The 18,572-nt window shown below is 45.5% G+C and overlaps 1 protein-coding gene across 1 annotated transcript in view; it reads right to left on the bottom strand.

Annotated features, from left to right (window-relative positions):
• LOC137545217 (serine/threonine-protein phosphatase with EF-hands 1-like) overlaps positions 1-18,572 on the bottom strand; it is a 134,643-nt gene that overhangs the window by 37,255 nt on the left and 78,816 nt on the right. Inside the window, exons 9-13 of the mRNA XM_068266341.1 lie at positions 17,729-17,762; positions 14,513-14,629; positions 6,635-6,749; positions 2,355-2,401; positions 1,687-1,853 (exon numbers count right to left, since the gene is read on the bottom strand). Of these exons, the coding sequence (XP_068122442.1) occupies positions 1,687-1,853; positions 2,355-2,401; positions 6,635-6,749; positions 14,513-14,629; positions 17,729-17,762 (480 nt within the window). The remainder of the gene's footprint in view (positions 1-1,686; positions 1,854-2,354; positions 2,402-6,634; positions 6,750-14,512; positions 14,630-17,728; positions 17,763-18,572) is intronic.

Below are 18,572 nucleotides of genomic sequence, written 5' to 3'. Positions count from 1 at the left end.
GACGTAATAGGGCCCCTCTGCAAAAATGATAGCATGAGGCCCCCTTGGTCCCCAAACCCCATGCAGATCACATGATCAGGAGCTGGTAAATGGCAGCAGAGCATTCTGCAGTGAAGCAGCATCTGGAAGTAGAAAAAAATACACGTTCCTGCAAATGGTTTTTGTGAGGAAACAGGACGGGTTTTTTGTTAATTGACTGCACTTGAGGTTGTGGAGAGGGAGGAGGAGAGGCCCCCAGAACCTCTGGGCAACCTCTGTTGTAGGGCTGATTGCTACATCTATAGGCAAGAGTATTGCCATGGTTGAATAGTACAAGTTAAATACTGCAGTTCTATTGAGCCAAGATGTCCAGTTTCAAACACTAGGTACTTACCTCACAAATTGGTAAATTACCTCACTAGTTGGTAATATTAGTAGTCCATGCAGTTACAGCATTAGGGAATTGACATTTCACAAAATGTTCAGTAAAATCAGGGCCAGATTTGTACTCTTTACTGGCCAAGGCCACGGTCAGCAGCTGCCCTCCTCAGTGTAGGTTCTAGTCAGCAGACTCTTCCCTCTAGTATAGGTAGCCAGATAACCCTTATCCCCTCCTCCTATTTAGAAAACCTGATGACCCCTCCCCCTTTTTCCTTTAGCACAAGAAGCCAGATGATCACCATCCCCCCCAGTATAGCATTCTGCCCACCCGCCCTTGATCCTGTGGTACCCTAGGCCAAGACCATTGTGGCATTGGCTTAAATCCAGCCCTGAGTAAAATCAGTTTTCTGCTTTACCGCATGCTGTAATGTTTAGTGAGCAAAAGTCTCATTTGATACAAGTATACTGACTATGGAACAATTTGCTCACACATGGCTGTCTCTTAAAGTGTACCATGGCATTTAGAAAAGATTTGATACTTACTCTGGGCCTCCTCCAGCCCCATAAGCATGTGCGAGTCCCTCACCGTCCTTCCGCGGTCTGCGGTTCAGCCGCGATCATCCGTAATTTTTTTAAATGCCTTTTCTGGTTTCCTTTAAATATTCAGTGTGCCAGATCTGTTAGTGACCATTGGGGACACCTGTACAGATGCTAGATTCTTGCCCAAGGCAGCCCTGAGTTCAAACAACCATGTGTACAAAGCTTAACAGTCTTGCAAGGAGGGTACCATAAAACACCATTAACAATTTCTGCAAGCTTCTCTAAAATGTGAATATGTTACTGCCCTGGAGAGAAGTAAAGAGTAGTAAAGGTATCAAGACCACTGCAATAATACCCTCCCATACTATTTGGGAGGGTATACTAACACTGTAATGATATAGTTTTGGTCCTGTTATGAGAACACTATGTTCAGATGGGTCACAGTTGGTGTTCACTCTTAATAATTAAGTTCTTATTAGCCTAAATATAGATTTAGTAAACATCTCTTCAGTGGTCCAAAGACACCCCCTCCCTTTCTTCTCTCAGTGATGTTTTTCTGAAGTGGCGCCATTTGAGTTCATTAGTGCATTGATAAATGTAATAATAGGGCTCTCAGAGATCATAAATAAAAATGACCACGTGACCAGCCCAAAACAGCAAAGCTGCCTGCTCATTGGCCGCAGAGCTCTTTATTATGAGAATAAAAAAATTCCATTCCTCAGCAACTGTCTATTTAGTTTTTTTTTTCTGTTAAACACAGCAAGATAAAATAAACTTCCACGTTACCTGAGGTTCATGATGGGGTCCTCATGATTACCCCTGTTCAAGTGTAGATTATTAGGATAGACCAGAAGAAAGGCAAAGAGGATTATTAGTATTTCGATAGAATTCTTCCCTCTGTCTACAAAGTCCCCATTAAAAAGATAAGTGTTCTCTGGTGAAGGGAGACCATTCTGCAGAAAATAATCACAACATAAAATCCATTAATAGTGATAAAAAAAAAAAAGTATGTGGCACAGTGAAGCAGATAAAAAACGGACACATATGGCAAGTGGTTAAAAGGTGTGTGTGCATGCATGGCACTTGATAGGCAGCCTACAGGGCCAAGCAAAGTGCAGGAATCTCGTACTTTGAAGCTACTGGACCCGCTGGGCTCCGGGCGGGTTCAGTGGAGCGATTGTTAAGTGCAACGAAGCGCACTTTACACTATCACACAGCACAGCGTAATTTCACTGCACACGCTATGGCCTATAGATTATAACACTCCCTGCTGTCATTTAAGACAGCGCAGCTTCGTGAATCAAGCCCATTGTCTATATATTTTTATGTGTTCCTACAGTATATGCCTACATGGTCTTAAACTATGTATGAATGCAGATACAGTATACAAATAATGTACAGTATGCTGAAATAAGATCAGTTGAATTCAATGTGTATAAATAAATGCAGATTACCTTATAAAATATTAGTAAAAGATCATCCAGTTTTCCATGCAAGTCACCTAAAATGACAAATAAATGTAAAACATGACAGCAAAATATTTTCTAGAAAAAGTATCAGTCATATTTTCTTACATTTGTCATCTGAGGGTTGCTGAATTATATGGTTACTTATCAGAAAAATGCTTGATGAGGGTTTGCGCTCAGGCTTTTTATCCATATGTGTAATCGAGGATATGCTCATTGTATGTGTAGGATGTAATTGCATCCACCATTAGCGTAGGGACCGGAGGGATTTACAGCCTGTGGAGATGTGGAACCAGCAATATCATTTTTTTGCTAATCCGCTGGCTGTGAGTTAATAGACCAATCTTGTCACACGCTAACAAATGTATTCAATACTTAAAAGTTGCACATAAAATCCACAATTCAAGAAAATTTTATGTATATTAGGGGTTTAAGGGATCCCCTTACTTGACACGCAGCTCTTTAGTATCTCCCAGCGCTAGGTGTGATTTGTTAATATCTGTAAGTTAAGCTGAGGTCTCTTACATTTTACAACTTAAAGGACACCTGAATTGAGAGGGATATTTATTCCTTAAGGCAATACCAGTTGCCTGAGGTCCTGGTGATCTTTCATGCATCAGTAGTGTCATAATCACACACCTGAAACAAGCATGGTTTTCACTTTGCTCTGCCATCATGTCATTGGGACTGTACATTTGGAAGCATCACTTGCAAGGAGGAACTGTGAGAATTACTGGCTGAGCGCAGGATTCTTTTTGTATATTTATTTTGGATGGAGATATTGGGCTCAATTCTGGTAGCTGTGCGAGGTGATAAAAGCATTCGTCGGGAAAATACCTCTTTTTTTTTTTTGAATTCTTGTACAATTTCCCGCCTGTTGCTTATATCCGTTAAATGAGCGACACAGGAGGGAAACATGTTTTACCGAGTGCTTTTCACTCGGTAAACAATGAGGTATTTTCCCGACATGATGCTTGTGGGAGTGATAATTGATTAGGAGGGGATTTTCCCCGACCCCCTCCCGAGCCCGCCTCTCGTAATCTCCCCGACCCCCCGCCTCTCCTAATGCTCCCCAACCCCCTCCTGACCTGGCCTCTCCTAATCTCCCCGACCCCCTCCAGAGCCCTGCCTCTCGTAATCTCCCCCCCCCCCACGGCACGGCACCCGCAGGGACAATTAATATGCATCCCCTTGCAGTGCTAAGAAGCATAGGAGCTACTACTCACCATTAAGGCACGCTCCCTGCGTTCACCGGGCATCCTTCTCCTCCGTACTGCTCCGGCTGTTTACCGTACCGGGGAGACGCGGCTTAATGAAGTCATCAAGCCGCGTCCCGGGTACGGTAAACAGCCGGAGCAGTACGGAGGAGGAGAAGGAGGATGCCCGGTGAACGCAGGAGCGTGCCTTAATGGTGAGTAGTAGCAGCTATGCTTCTTAGCTCTGAAAGGGGATGCATATTGATTGTCCCTCCGGGTGCCCGGGGGGGGGGGGGGGGGGGGGGGGGGGGGGAGGGTCGGGGCACTATACTAGCAATATACTGGGGCACTATGTTCGCTATATACTGGGACACTATGCTAGCTATCTACTGGGGCACCATACTAGCCATCAGGGCCGGATTTGTACTTCCAAGTGCCCTAGGCCAGCTGACACCAACCGCCTCCCCCCCCCCCCCCCCCCCCCCCCCCCCCCCCCCCCATCAAATTCTCTCCAACCCTCTGAGTAGCAATAACTGGTTTGAATGAGCTCCCCTCCATTTTGCTGCTCTGCCCCTCATTTGGCAAAGAAGCAGTGCATGCCCAAAGCATTCCCGGCCTCGGCTGCTGTGCACATCTGAGTGCTAAATTGCAAGAAGCACGAGTAGCCAGAGCATGTGCTGCTTCTTTGTCCTCTGTGCGACTGGCTACAGACAGAGCCACAAACAGGTGACAGGGCAGCGCTATTGAAAGAAGCTCATCCAAAACAGAGAACATGTGAGTAGAATATCTAAAACCACACATGCTGACATAGATGTGCTTTAAACAGTGACAAAATAGTACTTAGGACAAGGCAAGGAAGGACAGATGAGTCAGTAGGAAGTTTTGAAGTTATTAAAACAGAATGATAACATTTATTAGCTAACTGTAAATAAAAAAAGTGAGCCTTTGGCTTCTTCAGACTTTGTATATGTTTGTAGACTTTATACTAACAAGATGTTAAAGCACACAACTATATATACATTCAGCATCAGAAGGAGATGTATAGTTTGTTTTGCAAATATAAATAAATGTAATATAATTGCCATCCTGTTTCACTGATAGCTAGCTAGCAAAGTACAATGCTCTTCTAAAATGAGTCAGGAAAGAGTTAAGCTGTAGCAAAGAGAATGCTGTGGTCATTCCCTAGGAAAAAACAAACAAACCATAAATTCAACAGGTCACAGGTCTTTAAGAGCTGTCCAGATCAGTAATAAATCTGACAGCGCAGAGGGAGAAGATTCGGTTTGTGATTCTGAATTTGTGCATGAAAAAAAACTTACAGAACTCAAGAGTTCTGCTACTAAACCCAGACTGGCACTTCTCACAGCAGCTTGTATGTCCCCACCATCATACATACAACATAATCATCCAGTGCTAACACATACTGACTGTCCTCAAACATACTCTACACAAGTGAGAGAAATGCAGGGATCTCCGGAATTCAGGCAGACCAGAGCAAAGCAGGGAGATGATTTACTTTGACAAGTGACCTCTTATCTCTCAAAGTCCAGCGCCCTGCTGATTTTTATCGCCCTAGGCCTTGACCTTGGAGGCCTTCCCAGAAATCCGGCCCTGCTAGCCATCTACTGGGGCACCATGCTAGCCATCTACTGGGGCACCATGCTAGCCATCTACTGGGGCACCATGCTAGCCATCTACTGGGGCACCATGCTAGCCATCTACTGGGGCACCATGCTAGCCATCTACTGGGGCACTATGCTAGCCATCTACTGGGTCACTATGCTAGCTATCTACTGGGGCACTATGCTAGCTATCTAATGGGGCACTATGCTAGCTATCTAATGGGGCACTATGCTAGCTATATACTGGCCACTATACTAACTATATACTGGCCACTATACTAGCTATATACTGGCCACTATACTAGCTATATACTGGCCACTATACTAGCTATATACTGGCCACTATACTAGCTATATACTGGGACACTATACTAGCTATACTGGGGCAACTAAACTCCCTATACTGGGGCAACTATGCTAGCTATGCAGCCGCACCCCAGCCCCCCTCCCCCCGTAACCCGCTGCGCACGACACTGTCCACTAGGTCGTGCAAAACACCCAACCCCCCCCCCCCCCCCCCAGGTTCCCGGAGAAAAATTTGGTCAGAAAGTGGTCCCCGGGGTGGAAAAGGTTGGGGACCCCTGCCTTATGTGCTGTGGGATGGGCATATGCAAGACTACTCACCGTCATGGCTTTCCAGCGTTGATCGCGCACCCTCCTACTCCACTGCTCTGCTCCGGGCTACTGTTTACCGTACCGGGGACGCGGCTTGATGACGTCATGAAGCCACTTCCCCCGGTATTGTGAACGGTCGGGAGGGGGGGGGCGGGGTGTCGGAGCACAGAACAAGCTGAAAAGGCTCCCTGTTATGTGACAAATATCACAATTCTGTCACAGCACTACATTTATCATGTGGTAGAGGTAGGTCTAATTATGTGAGTTAAAAGACATGCAAACACGCACCTTGTTTCACTTCAGAATTCAAGTGTGACGTATTTTACTACTAAATACCACACATTTTTAGTAGAAAATTACCACTTGAATTACCTCATGAAATTACATGGAGGTAAAACAGAACTCAAAAGTTGATTTCCCTCATGAGATAAACCCAATTCCATGAGGTAATTATTTACTAAACGCTACCAGAATTGAGCCCATTGTCTGGCAAACACCAAATTTGTGACCCACAGAGGTACTATGCCAGCTTGTGGAGGAAATTCTATTGATGACAGATTGAGCACACTGATCATTTTAGCAATCTATTCTATTCTATAGAATGACGGATGTCTGCTTACTCCACCACACTATACTAATATACTGAAATCTGCACAGAAACATGTAACGCTACACAAGTCCAATTATCCTCTAGACTTCAAATGATCATCTATGAGTAGAGATACCTCTCTGTGACAGGCCAGAATATGACCTGATGAAGGCAATGAATATTTAAGCTGAGGCCACCTAATCTTGTGTGATCACTTTCTATGAGTTCAGTGCAATTCATACTCACCACAAATAGTTATCTGCTTAGAAAATGATGTTGTCAGATGAACAACGTTTGGCATTTGTCGCATTAATTTTTTGGTTTCATGGAACAGCTGGATGACATACCGAGCATGGAGTTGCTACAACATTAAATAAATGAAATGTTAGCATGTGAAAGAACAACAGTACATGCTAGAGAAATACACTTGGCCTAGCCTGATATACAAAGGATCTCCAGGTCCTGAACACAGAAAAACATAATTGATCCATCTCACCTGGCTAAAATTTTTTTTTTTAATATATTGATATTAGATGGCAAAAAATGTACTGCCCTCACCTGTGTCATATCACAGCATAGCAAGGGTTGCTAAACAGTGCTAACAGTCATCCAATTACAAATCACATGCATCCATCTGTAGCAAGAAATGCTTAAAAAAAAAAATCTAGGTCGCCCTGTATTTAATATATCTAAACCTGCATGCACAGGACTGTAGTTGCCCCTGGAATCCTACACTGCTCTTTTTATCCCTGCATCATATAGCTCCTTGCTGTAACGATCGGTGTAACACAGAGGATCTGATTATCGGTGATCTGCAGTATCACCGAGAATACAGATATATACCTGATTATTGATGATCTGCAGTATCACCGATAATCAGATATATCTCTAACCTCTGGACACCTGAGTAATATGAGTGTTTGGTGCAACAGTAATACTTTGAGGAGAGCACCCGTATAGAGGGTGCAAGGCAGTAGAGATACTGCCCAAAGAACAGGCTCCTTCCAAAAGCCTGAGGCTCCCCAAGGGGAGGAGTCAGGCTGAGAATGGGAAGGACCAGAGTGTGAGTGACACTAATGGTGGAGTGTCACTGACAGATCTGTGAACTATCTCTAAACAGAGGAGATAGTTCTCGAGGTCGGACAAGCCAGGTCAGCAACAGACAGACAGATTAGGTATAGAGGAAGGAGACAGACTCGGAATCCTAAGGCAAGCAAGGTTTGGCAACGGAGTAACAGATATAGCGAAGTACCAAATCAGAAATCAGAAGAGAGGTCAGGAAAGCAGAAGGTCATAACAAATAATCAACAATGTCTATTCTATAGGTGTGAACTCCTTGATCATCAACACCCTGGAACTAGTCTAGAGAATAACACAGATAATACACAGTATTCCTAGTCTTGGGTGTGAGCTCCGTAATCATCAACACCCTGGAACTAGTTTAAAGAATAACACAGATTCTGACAAACAGGTCTGAGTGCTACCACGTAGTGATCGCAACGGCAGACAACCAGAGAATGACCAGCACCCAGTATATATAGCAAGACTCTCCAGCGCCTCCCCTAAGTGCTGGACCAATGGGAAGTGGTGGAATGGTCAGCTGACCGGCTTGGTCAGCTGACTCCCTTCTGGCTGTCATAAAAGCTCTGCCTCAGCGCGCGCGCGCCCTTCTGAACCTGTGTGGACTATCAGTCCCAGCCACACCAGACATTGTTGCAAAGCACTCTCCACGCTGGACACGGAATCCGCCGCACCGCTATCAAGGCATGCGGCGGTTTCTCCGCGTTTGGCCGTACTACTGGATGTAGGCCTACGCCTGCAGACCGCTGCGTAGGATGCGGAATGAGCCGCCTTGTTCTGAGTACACGCGGCGGCTTTTCCGCGTTCTCACACTTGCCTACCCTCCGATTCTCTCTCAAGAAGCCTGTTACTCTAGCTACCTGAGGACAGGGGCGTAGCAATAGGGGGTGCAGTGGTTGCGACCACATTACGGGGCCCCTCCCTGAACTTCAGTATAAGATCTCTATTGGTCCTGTGCTCATAATCACTTCTATAGATACTTTGAATAATGGTAATCATTAAACTGTTCCCCATCCCCTTCTTGCACGTCTGACACTGCAGTTGCCATTGGCAGGTTTTGGTGCGCCGTATCAATTGTTATGTATAGAGTGCTTGGGGGGCCCCAATGTAAAACTTGCATTGGGGCCCACAGCTCCTAAGCTACGCCACTGCTTGAGGATACATTTATGTTTAATACTTAATACCACTTCAGATGCACTTTAAAGCTGCGTACACATGCTAGATGAAACTTGTCAAAGGTGGCCGATGACGGCCAGCTCAGCCAAGATTCCAGCATGTGTACAGCGGCCCTTGATGCCTCGGCCAGTGATTTGCACTGCAGATCCATTCCTCAATTCAGCCAAATGCTGGTCCATTTTTGAACTGCATACATTTGCACACAGATATTGCATAAACCTGCATAAAGTGAGAATAGGTAGTCTTCGACTTACTAACACTCGACTTAAGAATGACTTGCTAATATGGACAGCCTGAAAATGTGAAATTTGATTCTGTGGCAACTTTTTTTTTTTTAAAGACCTTGTTTTGTTTTCTTTTTGTTTGTTTTTCAGAAAATTAGTTTCAACCACTTGAGCCCCAGAGGTTTATACTCCCCTAGTGACCAGGCCATTTTTGTACAATTTGGCACTTCACAACTATTACGTTTTATTGCATCCAAATTAATTTCATTTCCTTTTCTTCTCACAAATAGAGGTTTCTTTTGGTGGTACTTGATTGCGGTTGCTATTTTTAGTTTTTAATATATATAAAAAAAAAAAAAAAAAAAAAAAAAAAAAAAGACTGCAATTTTGTAAAAAAACAAAACAATGACATTTTTCTGCAGTACACTGGGGGCACAGAGGGGACACACTGGGGAAACAAAGGGGGACACTGAAGGCACAGAGGGAACACTGGAGGCACAGGGGGGCATAGAGGAGGTACAGGGAACATAGATGGTAAAGTGTTTTGACTTATGGACAGATTCAGGTTAAGAACAAACCTACAGTCCCCCATCTTGTTCGTTAACTGGGGACTACCTGTATTTGCATCTCACTGACCATTCCTAATTGGAGCTGGTGGTTCTTTACATGAAGCTATAGGCTTTTCAGAACAACCTTAGTAGTGATATTCCTAAACAAACTGGAACCCTGGCATAAACCCTCACAATAAGGCACATGCACAAACGTACGCTAAAGTTACTTTCTGCAGGTAGTGAAATGCAGTTACCTTAGCAACTCAAAGGGTGCAATCATCTTAATATCCTCCCTGCGCATGGTCACTTTACCAAACTTTTTTATATATACCCCAAAAACCCAAAACAGACACTAATGTTCACAGTAACCCTGTTCCTTACACAAACACCATCACACTTGGTGTAATCCTAATGTCAGGTTTCCACTGCTGTGATTCCTGTCCAATTCCGGGCATGCAAATTTGGTTGCGATTTTTCAACCAATCAAGTCAATAGGCTGGGTCCAAACTCGCAAATGAGGAATAAACGGATGCCACGCAGCATAAAATTGCGTCACACATCCGAATCCCATAGCCATCCGGCTAAAGGGATTTGGATGTGATCTCCCATCACAGCTAGTGACGGAATTGTAATAGTGATGTGTCTTGCAGAAGCATACTGTCACCGTGGAAACTTAGCCTTACACTTGTCATGCTGCCAGTTGGCCCAAATGTCACGCTGACAGTTACACTGAAACTAATTATTACCATACTTACTATCACTAAACCTCTCTAAACCTAACCAAATCCAAATCGTAAACACTATGGGGTTGATTCACTAAGACAAATAGCATGCCTTATCGGAGTTAACACGCCTTATCAGAGTAGCATAGCAAGCACTAGAAACTTATGCCTGCTAATTGGCAATGATGAGAGCTCCACTCGTCCTGCCCAGATCCCCTGTGGATCCAATCACTTTAAAGGATACCACAGCCCAAAGGCTGTGGTAAAATCAAAGTTGCAATGTGGAGGGAAAGAAAGATACATATTTACCGCTTCCCTCGTTCCCTGCCGATGGGTCCCGCTCATCTGTTACAGCTCCCGGTACCGACCCGACTCTCCTGACCCTTCACCCGGACATACTGTGCTGCGCATGCGCAGTATGTCACTATACTTTTCGCTTCTGCCGTCGCATCGTGACGGCAGAAGTACGGACACTCCCCCGCCTCCTCCTCTCCCAGCGTGTGCGCTCCAATCTAAAGCTAGCGTGACATGCTAGCTGGAGTTCGCACTGGGACAATCGATGTGGAGAGAGCGGAGGGGGGAATAAGTTAAAAAAAACCACACTGCCGGCTGGAGGGAGCGAGTGAGTGGGCGGGCGAGTGGGCGGGCAGGCAGCGAGTGGGCGGCGAGCAGGCAGCGGCAGTACAGCCCAAGCATTCTGTACATAGATGCAATGACATCTATGGTACAGCAAGAAAATTATCCCCACATTTATCTCTGCATACATGTATATACATGCACATATGCAGAGATAAATGTGGGGATAATTTTCTTGCTGTACCATAGATGTCATTGCATCTATGTACAGAATGCTTGGGCTGTACTGCCGCTGCCTGCTCGCCGCCCACTCGCTGCCTGCCCGCCCACTCACCCGCCCACTCACTCGCTCCCTCCCTCCCTCCAGCCGGCAGTGTGGTTTTTTTTAACTTATTCCCCCTCCGCTCTCTCCACATCGATTGTCCCAGTGCGAACTCCTGCTAGCATGTCACGCTAGCTTTAGATTGGAGCGCACACGCTGGGAGAGGAGGAGGCGGGGGAGTGTCCGTACTTCTGCCGTCACGATGCGACGGCAGAAGCGAAGAGTATCGTGACATACTGCGCATGCGCAGCACAGTATGTCCGGGTGAAGGGTCAGGAGAGTCGGGTCGGTACCGGGAGCTGTAACAGATGAGCGGGACCCATCGGCAGGGAACGAGGGAAGCGGTAAGTATGTATCTTTCTTTCCCTCCACATTGCAACTTTGATTTTACCACAGCCTTTGGGCTGTGGTATCCTTTAAGGGACATTATCCCCACACTGATTGTGAGGCTGCACACAAGTCCGGCAACCAGGAGGACTATAGAAAGGCAAGAAATGACCTCAAGCGGAAGTTGGGAGCGGCCAAAAAAAAAAAAAAAAAAGAGTATGCGGAGAAAATTAGACTTAACCTGCGCTCAAACGACTCACGGGCGGTATGGAAGGGGTTGAAGGCCGCCACAAACTACAAGCCCCAACCCCAGCATGCAACACTCAGCCCGACACTAGCAGAAGAACTCAGCAGTTTCTACCGCAGGTTTGAGAATCAGGAAGAGACGGAGGAGAACCAGGTACCGGCTACCCCTCCCCCATGCACTGCTGGCAACACCGCAAGACTGCCCTCTCCCATGGTGGTGAGTGAAGCAGAGGTCCTGCGCCTCCTATCAACCCTAAATGCCAGGAAGGCCCCCGGCCCAGACGGTGTATCTCCAGCTTGCCTGAAAACCTGCTGCAGGCACCTGGCTCCCATCCTTTACGTTATCTTCGCCAAGTCCTTAGGGGAAGGCAAGGTCCCGGCGTGCTTCAAGAAGTCTACCATCATACCTGTGCCTAAGAAACAAGGGGTCACCAAACTGAATAACTTTAGGCCCGTGGCCCTGACATCCGTCATCATAAAAACCATGGAGCGCGCAGTCCTGGCCCACCTCAAGCTCTCCACCTCGCCACTCCTAGACCCCTTCCAGTTTGCATACAGAGCAAACAGGTCCACTGATGACGCGATCAATATCTGCCTAGAGCTCATCAATGACCACCTTGATAGACCTGACGCTTACGCTAGAATACTACTTCTGGACTTCAGCTCGGCCTTCAACACCATCTGTCCACGCATTCTCCAACGAGGCCTAGCTGCACTTGGAGTCCACCCAAGTCTACAACTCTGGATTACAGACTTTCTTACCAACAGGTCCCAAGTCGTCAGACTGGGCGATATCCACTCTCAAGCTGCGACCACGAACACAGGAGCTCCCCAAGGCTGCGTACTGTCACCACTGCTGTTCTCCCTCTATACGAACAACTGCAGGTCCGAGGCAGACTCTGTCAAGGTTATCAAGTTTGCTGATGATACCACCATCGTTGGCCTTGTCACCAAGGATGACGTCCAGGAGTACCGTCAGCAGGTGGAGAGAATTTGCAATTGGAGCAAGGAGAACAGGCTGGTGCGCAACACCGCAAATTCCGTGGAGGTAATCATCGACTTCAGGAAGGCGGCTCCCACCCCACCCCCATTTACATTGGCGGCAAGGAGGTAACCAGAGTGCCCTGCGCATGGCTTCTAGGTACTACCATCTCCAGTGGCCTCAGCTGAAAGCCCAACATCACTGCCACCCAACGTAAAGCACAGCAGAGACTTCTTCCTCCGCCAGCTGAGAAAGTTCGGCATGACTCAAGAAATTCTAACCAACTTTTACTCCGCCACCATTGAGTCGATTCTCTGCTCTTCCATCCTGGTGTGGTATGCTGGCGCCACCGTCAATGATAGGGACAGACTACAGAGGGTCATCAAGTCAGCGGAGAGGATCATTGGGTGCCCCCTCCCCTCACTTGCCCTACTACACAGCAAAAGACTAAAAACCAGGGCATTGAGGATTGCAAATGACTCCTCACACCCTGGCCACCGCTACTTCAGCATTCTGCCCTTGGGACAAAGGCTACGAGCCATCTCCACTAAAACCACGAGACATAGGAACTAGTTCTTCCCCTCGGCAGTCAACCAACTAAACTCCCTCCACGTTCTACCATCAAAGCGAGCTTCAACGAGCGGCGAGGCCGGCGGCGCTACGGCCAAACAGCCGCCGACCAGCCCACAAGACCTAACTGACTATCGACACCGTAGGGAGACACTAGGATTGTGATTGTGATGTGTTTTTTACAATGTTTGTGTGAATCTGATATCTGCTGTGCCTCCTATGCACTCTTTCTCTGTACCTCTTCCTCCTATGCACTCTTTCTGAGCCATTGTATTGTACTGTGCCAAAAACAATTCCGGGCATGTCCGTCATGCTTGGCGAAATAAAGGATTCTGATTCTGATTCTGATTGGTCCAATAGGCTGCCTGTCAAGTTTCCTGTCAGGGCAGGACAAGTGGAGCTCTCGTCATTGCCAATTAGCAGGCATAAGTTCTTAGAGCTATGCTACTCTGATAAGGCATGTTAACTCTGATAAGGCATGCTATTTTTCTTAAGGCTGCCATACACTGGTCGATTGCCACCAGATTGACCAGCAGATAGATCCCTCTGTGATCGAATCTGATCAAAGAGGGATCTATTGGCTGCTTACACGCAAACAGATTTTGAATTGATTTCACTATGAAACCGATTCACAATGTGGAGCTGGCGCTCCCCCTGCATACATTACCTGATCCAGCTGGCGCGAGTCCCCTCGGTCTCCGATGTCCCTTCTCCGCTCTGGGCTCCAGCTTCACTTTGCTTCCTGTTGGGGGAAGTGTAAACAGTAGAGGGCGCTCTACTGTTTAAACTTCCTGTCGGGACAGGAAGAAGTGAAGCCAGCCGGAGCCCAGCACGGAGAAGAGACAGCAGGGAGAACGGGGACATGCGCCGGCGGAACAGGTAATGCATTGCCCCTAGCGTCGGTCATCGGACATTCGAACGCCGCTATCGACGCACTCCCGAGCCGCCGGCGATTGAGCGAAATCTTCCACGCGGACAGATCGACGAGAACGATCGATATCAGATGGGAATCGGTAGTTCGGTCAGCGTTTGCACATCAATTTCACAGCAGATTTGATCACAGTGATCGAATCTGCTGTCTATTGGTGAGAAAGCGGTTAAGTGTATGGGCACCTTTAGTGAATCAAGCCCTATAAGCTCTGGAATGACAGGCTTACATTACTGAGCACCATACTGCCAGCCCTGCACTGGAACTCGCATACCTCTCAGGTATGCAGATAAACATAAAAAGTGACTGCTTGCCACCGTGACCTGTCTCATAGTCAAACAATTGTTTTTGTTTTGTTTTTTAACAAAAAGAAGAAGTTACATTAACAGATTTTTGAGTATTGTAATTGCATATAAGTGCCTTGTCTTGCTTAAAGGCATGAAGTATGTTGTTAGTATCTGACACGGTTAATGGAAATGACAGTCGTGGCCCATCATAGGATTCAGGAACTTCAATCATCTCATAGTCCATGAAATTCTCTTGGCCTTCTTTTGAATGCTTGAATATATCAGAAATCAAGTCTGCGAAAAAAATGTATTTACACGTCAAAAGACATCATATCCGGTCCCATTAGTTCGACACGTATTTAAGAGACACTATTGAAGGGATTTCAAATATAAGTGTATACCTTTATGAGCACCTTAAATGTATACTGTCTGTGGGTCCATTTTTAGAACCCATATTAACCAAACAGATTTTAGTGCAATGTAGACAGATTGCAACAATTTGATTGGTTGGATGCACATAATTGCTCTTTACAAGTAACAAAGTTTAACGCCCTTGAAAAATAGAGATCAATGAGATGCTAATAATTTATGCAAATGTAATAGAACTTGTATACAGTTTAGAATTTGTGCAAATGCACTTTGGAGATTGGGACTGGGTCGAATCAAAATTGACAAACAGCTTGCATTACATTTCCACTCCACAATCAAGTCAGCACCATCAAGATTATTCAACACTGCCTGATACAGCTTGAGAAAGGTCTCTGACCGAAACAGCGCTGCTGTCGCTGTTATGCATGTTATGCTACCTTTTTATCAATAAAAGAGCTTAAATAATCTTGATGGTGCTGACTTGATTGTGGAGAAGACGTTGAGATGCCGGAGTGTGCAGAGGCACTACAAGTCACAGCACATCTACTTCCCACCGTGAGTGCTTGCTACACACTGATCTACTACTGCATTACATTTCCATGAATTCCAAAACCTAGTCCATAAACCTAAACCTTAAAAGAAAATGAAAACTTGAACCCCGCAGAGCTGAACTGAGAATTACAGGAGGGGCTGATATTATCCAACTCTGACATCACTGGCCTCCTTTTCAGTGATCTTCTGAGGACGAAGCAGGTAATCTGGGCGCCCAACGGGCAGTCAGTAAAATGTGTCCACTCTGTAAATTCCCTAGAATGGCAAAATCTGATAGTGCCTCAGTGTGAATCTCAGGTTTCACAGCATGAAATGTTTGCTTGCTTGCTTGCTTGCTTGCTTGCTGACTGGGGTGGGTAGAGTAGGAACCTTTGTCTTGGAGGGATCCTCAACACTGGTGAAAGGGTTTAATACAGAATGCTTTTGCATGCAAACCATGTTGGAAGCAAATATAATCCTCCATTATTACAAATGAACATAACTTGCATTCAAGTTGTTTTTATCATTACTAGAGTTCCAGCTTGTTGAGAGTTTCAGTGCAAAGGGTTAATGATTGTCTGTATGTAAATTGACCACTCCCCTCAGCACCTCCTTTACATCCTGGGCCCCCAACAGGATGAGCATAGCTTCCTTTGCTTTCAACTATTAGCTGTCACCTGATAAATAATTTAATAGGCAGTGCAGATGGCAGTCAGAGGGAAGTATTTTACAGTAAAAGGCTGATATGGGGGGGGGGGGGGGGGGGGGTAGGTTAGTGTTATGATGGGTACAACCGATGCAATTTTCTGACAGATTTACTGTCAGATTGATTATTTCCAACATGTCCGATCTCATTTTGGATCAATATTTCGAACTTTTTTTTTTATAGAAGTGAACGGAAAATCAATCGAAAATCAGATCGGACATGTTGGAAATAATCGATCAGACAGTAAATCTGTCAGAAAATTGCATTGTGTGTATCTAGCATAAGGCTTTGGCAGAAGAGGGCTTGAGTGAGAATAGGGTTAGGTTTAGGCTACTTTCACACCAAGACACTGCGTTTTAGGGGACGTTAAGGTCGCATAACGTGCCCCTAACGCAACGCGTGGTGGTGTTGAAGTTGGACGTCAGATTGAGCTGCGTTATGCAGCTCTCAAAGCAGCCGCTCCAGGATAGTGATGGGAAGTCCGGATCTTTTTAAGGATTCGGATCATTCGAATTGGATCATTTGAATCATTTTACTAGGGAAGCAGACTGGGGGTGAAATGACTAGCAGGACAGGACTTTCCCTGCACTGTGCATTCTGTATGTTCCTGTTTCTTCCAGACAGACATCCACTGTGAACCAAATCTTTCATTGTGATGATCCGGATGATTCGACTCACAAAAAAGACCCGGATCAAATAAACAAGTCGTTCATGATCCGGACAACATTATGAGTCCCACCACGAGTCACCACAGTGCAGTGAATATTTGCCATGTGGCTAGTTACTGAGCATGTGCAAACAATCTAACGCAGCTCTATAGGGGTATAACGTACAGCATGCTGCACTTTCATTTAACGTGCAGCGTTATACCCTAACGCAACGTGTGCACTGTGAACAGCACATTGATTTTATAGTGCTGTGAGTTAGGCTGCGTTACTGGCTGCTGTAACGTGGGACTTTAACGTCCCACTGTGAAACCAGCCTTCGTGTTGAATATTGGCAGAAATTGCGTCAGAGGAAGGGGGGGCAGTTAGGGTTAGGCATTAGTAGAAGAGGGCTCATGTGAGATGAGGGTTCGGCTTAGGGATCAATATCAGAGTGTGGCAAGGGGGCGGGGGGTGAGGGGGTCTGCTTTGGTGGAGGAGAATAGGACTAGGTTAGGTCATAGTAAAATATTGGTAAAAATGACCGATATTTTACTGCAAGAATCAGCCACTGCCCAATAAAAGACCATTTGTCATTTCACCGACATTCGACTACAATCTTTCCCTAGCGCCCAGATTATTTTAGTGCCTTGTTTTTTTTTTAAATTATGGATTAGAGGATGCCTACTTGCATTGAATAGTAAACCCTGGTAATCACAAACTATTGTTCAAGGTAACAAAAATCCAACTTATCCACATAGCTGTAAAATTCTGCATGCATGATTCAGTATGTACATTTCTTGCTGTAAGCAATTAACTGATAATAAATCCCTTCTCTGCAACTTAAGGTAGCCATACATCTGGCAATTCTGATTCAATAGACAAAGCGATCGACTTTATTGGGGAATCCATTTCAGTGTGGTTGATTGAAAGTCGATCAACTAGTGACCCACACACTACAGGCGATATCCTATGAGATTCACCTTCACTAATTGATCTGAATGATGAAGTATCTTCATGATCGAATCGAGTCAATCAAATGATACGTACACAGTAGCAGATTCTTGTGCGATCGCAAAATCGCTAGATGTATGGGCACCTTTACAGATACTTCAGATACCAGGCTGACATTACTGCACAGATATAAGAATGTGTGAAAAAATGAGCAAAAATCATCTATGGCATAGAAAGACTGGGAGCATACTGAGATAAGTGTATTGCTTCAAGATGTAGAAAGCGTCACCATTTTGAGGTATGTAAATACAAAAAAACTGTCAGGGCTGGTTCCCATTGGGGCGATTCTTCTGCTACAATGTATCCCAATGGATACACTCACACTGCAGCAGTTGTGATTTCAATTAATCGCAAACGTGCTGCATGCAGCATTTTGGGGGCAATTGTGCTGTGTGTGCTTCTATTGAACGGGAATCACAAGCGCAAAAATCGAGAGACTTGTTAAAATCACAATCGTGAGCGGAACGCGATCGCGGGCTAGCGGCGCTCTGAGCGCCGTGTGTGAACTAGCCCTCACAAATATGCATTTCTAATCAGAAACCCCATATTAAATCTGAACAAGAAATCTTGCTTAGGGTAGCGGTTTCTTATTTTATTTCATTGCAAATTTTGGCAGATTTATTAAAACCAGTGCAAGCAATACTAAAGAAGTAGTGGCTGGATAGTGTAATGGTTACGGGCTCTGCCTCTGACACAGGAGACCTGGGTTCATATCTCGGCTCTGCCTGTTCAGTAAGCCAGCACCTATTCAGTAGTAGTGAAAGGCATATGGAGGCTGCCATATTAATTTCCTTTTAAGCAATACTAGTTGCCTGGCTGCCTTGCTGATCCTCCTCTTTTAGCCATAGACCTTAAACAAGCTTATGCCAATCAGTTGTTTCGGACATTGTCAAATCTGGCAAGATTAGCTGCACACTTGTTTATGGTAT

Source organism: Hyperolius riggenbachi, chromosome 2 (genome assembly GCF_040937935.1).
Source record: "Hyperolius riggenbachi isolate aHypRig1 chromosome 2, aHypRig1.pri, whole genome shotgun sequence".
In the NCBI taxonomy this organism is placed as follows: Eukaryota; Metazoa; Chordata; class Amphibia; order Anura; family Hyperoliidae; genus Hyperolius; species Hyperolius riggenbachi.
This window is presented reverse-complemented; position numbering and strand designations above follow the sequence as displayed.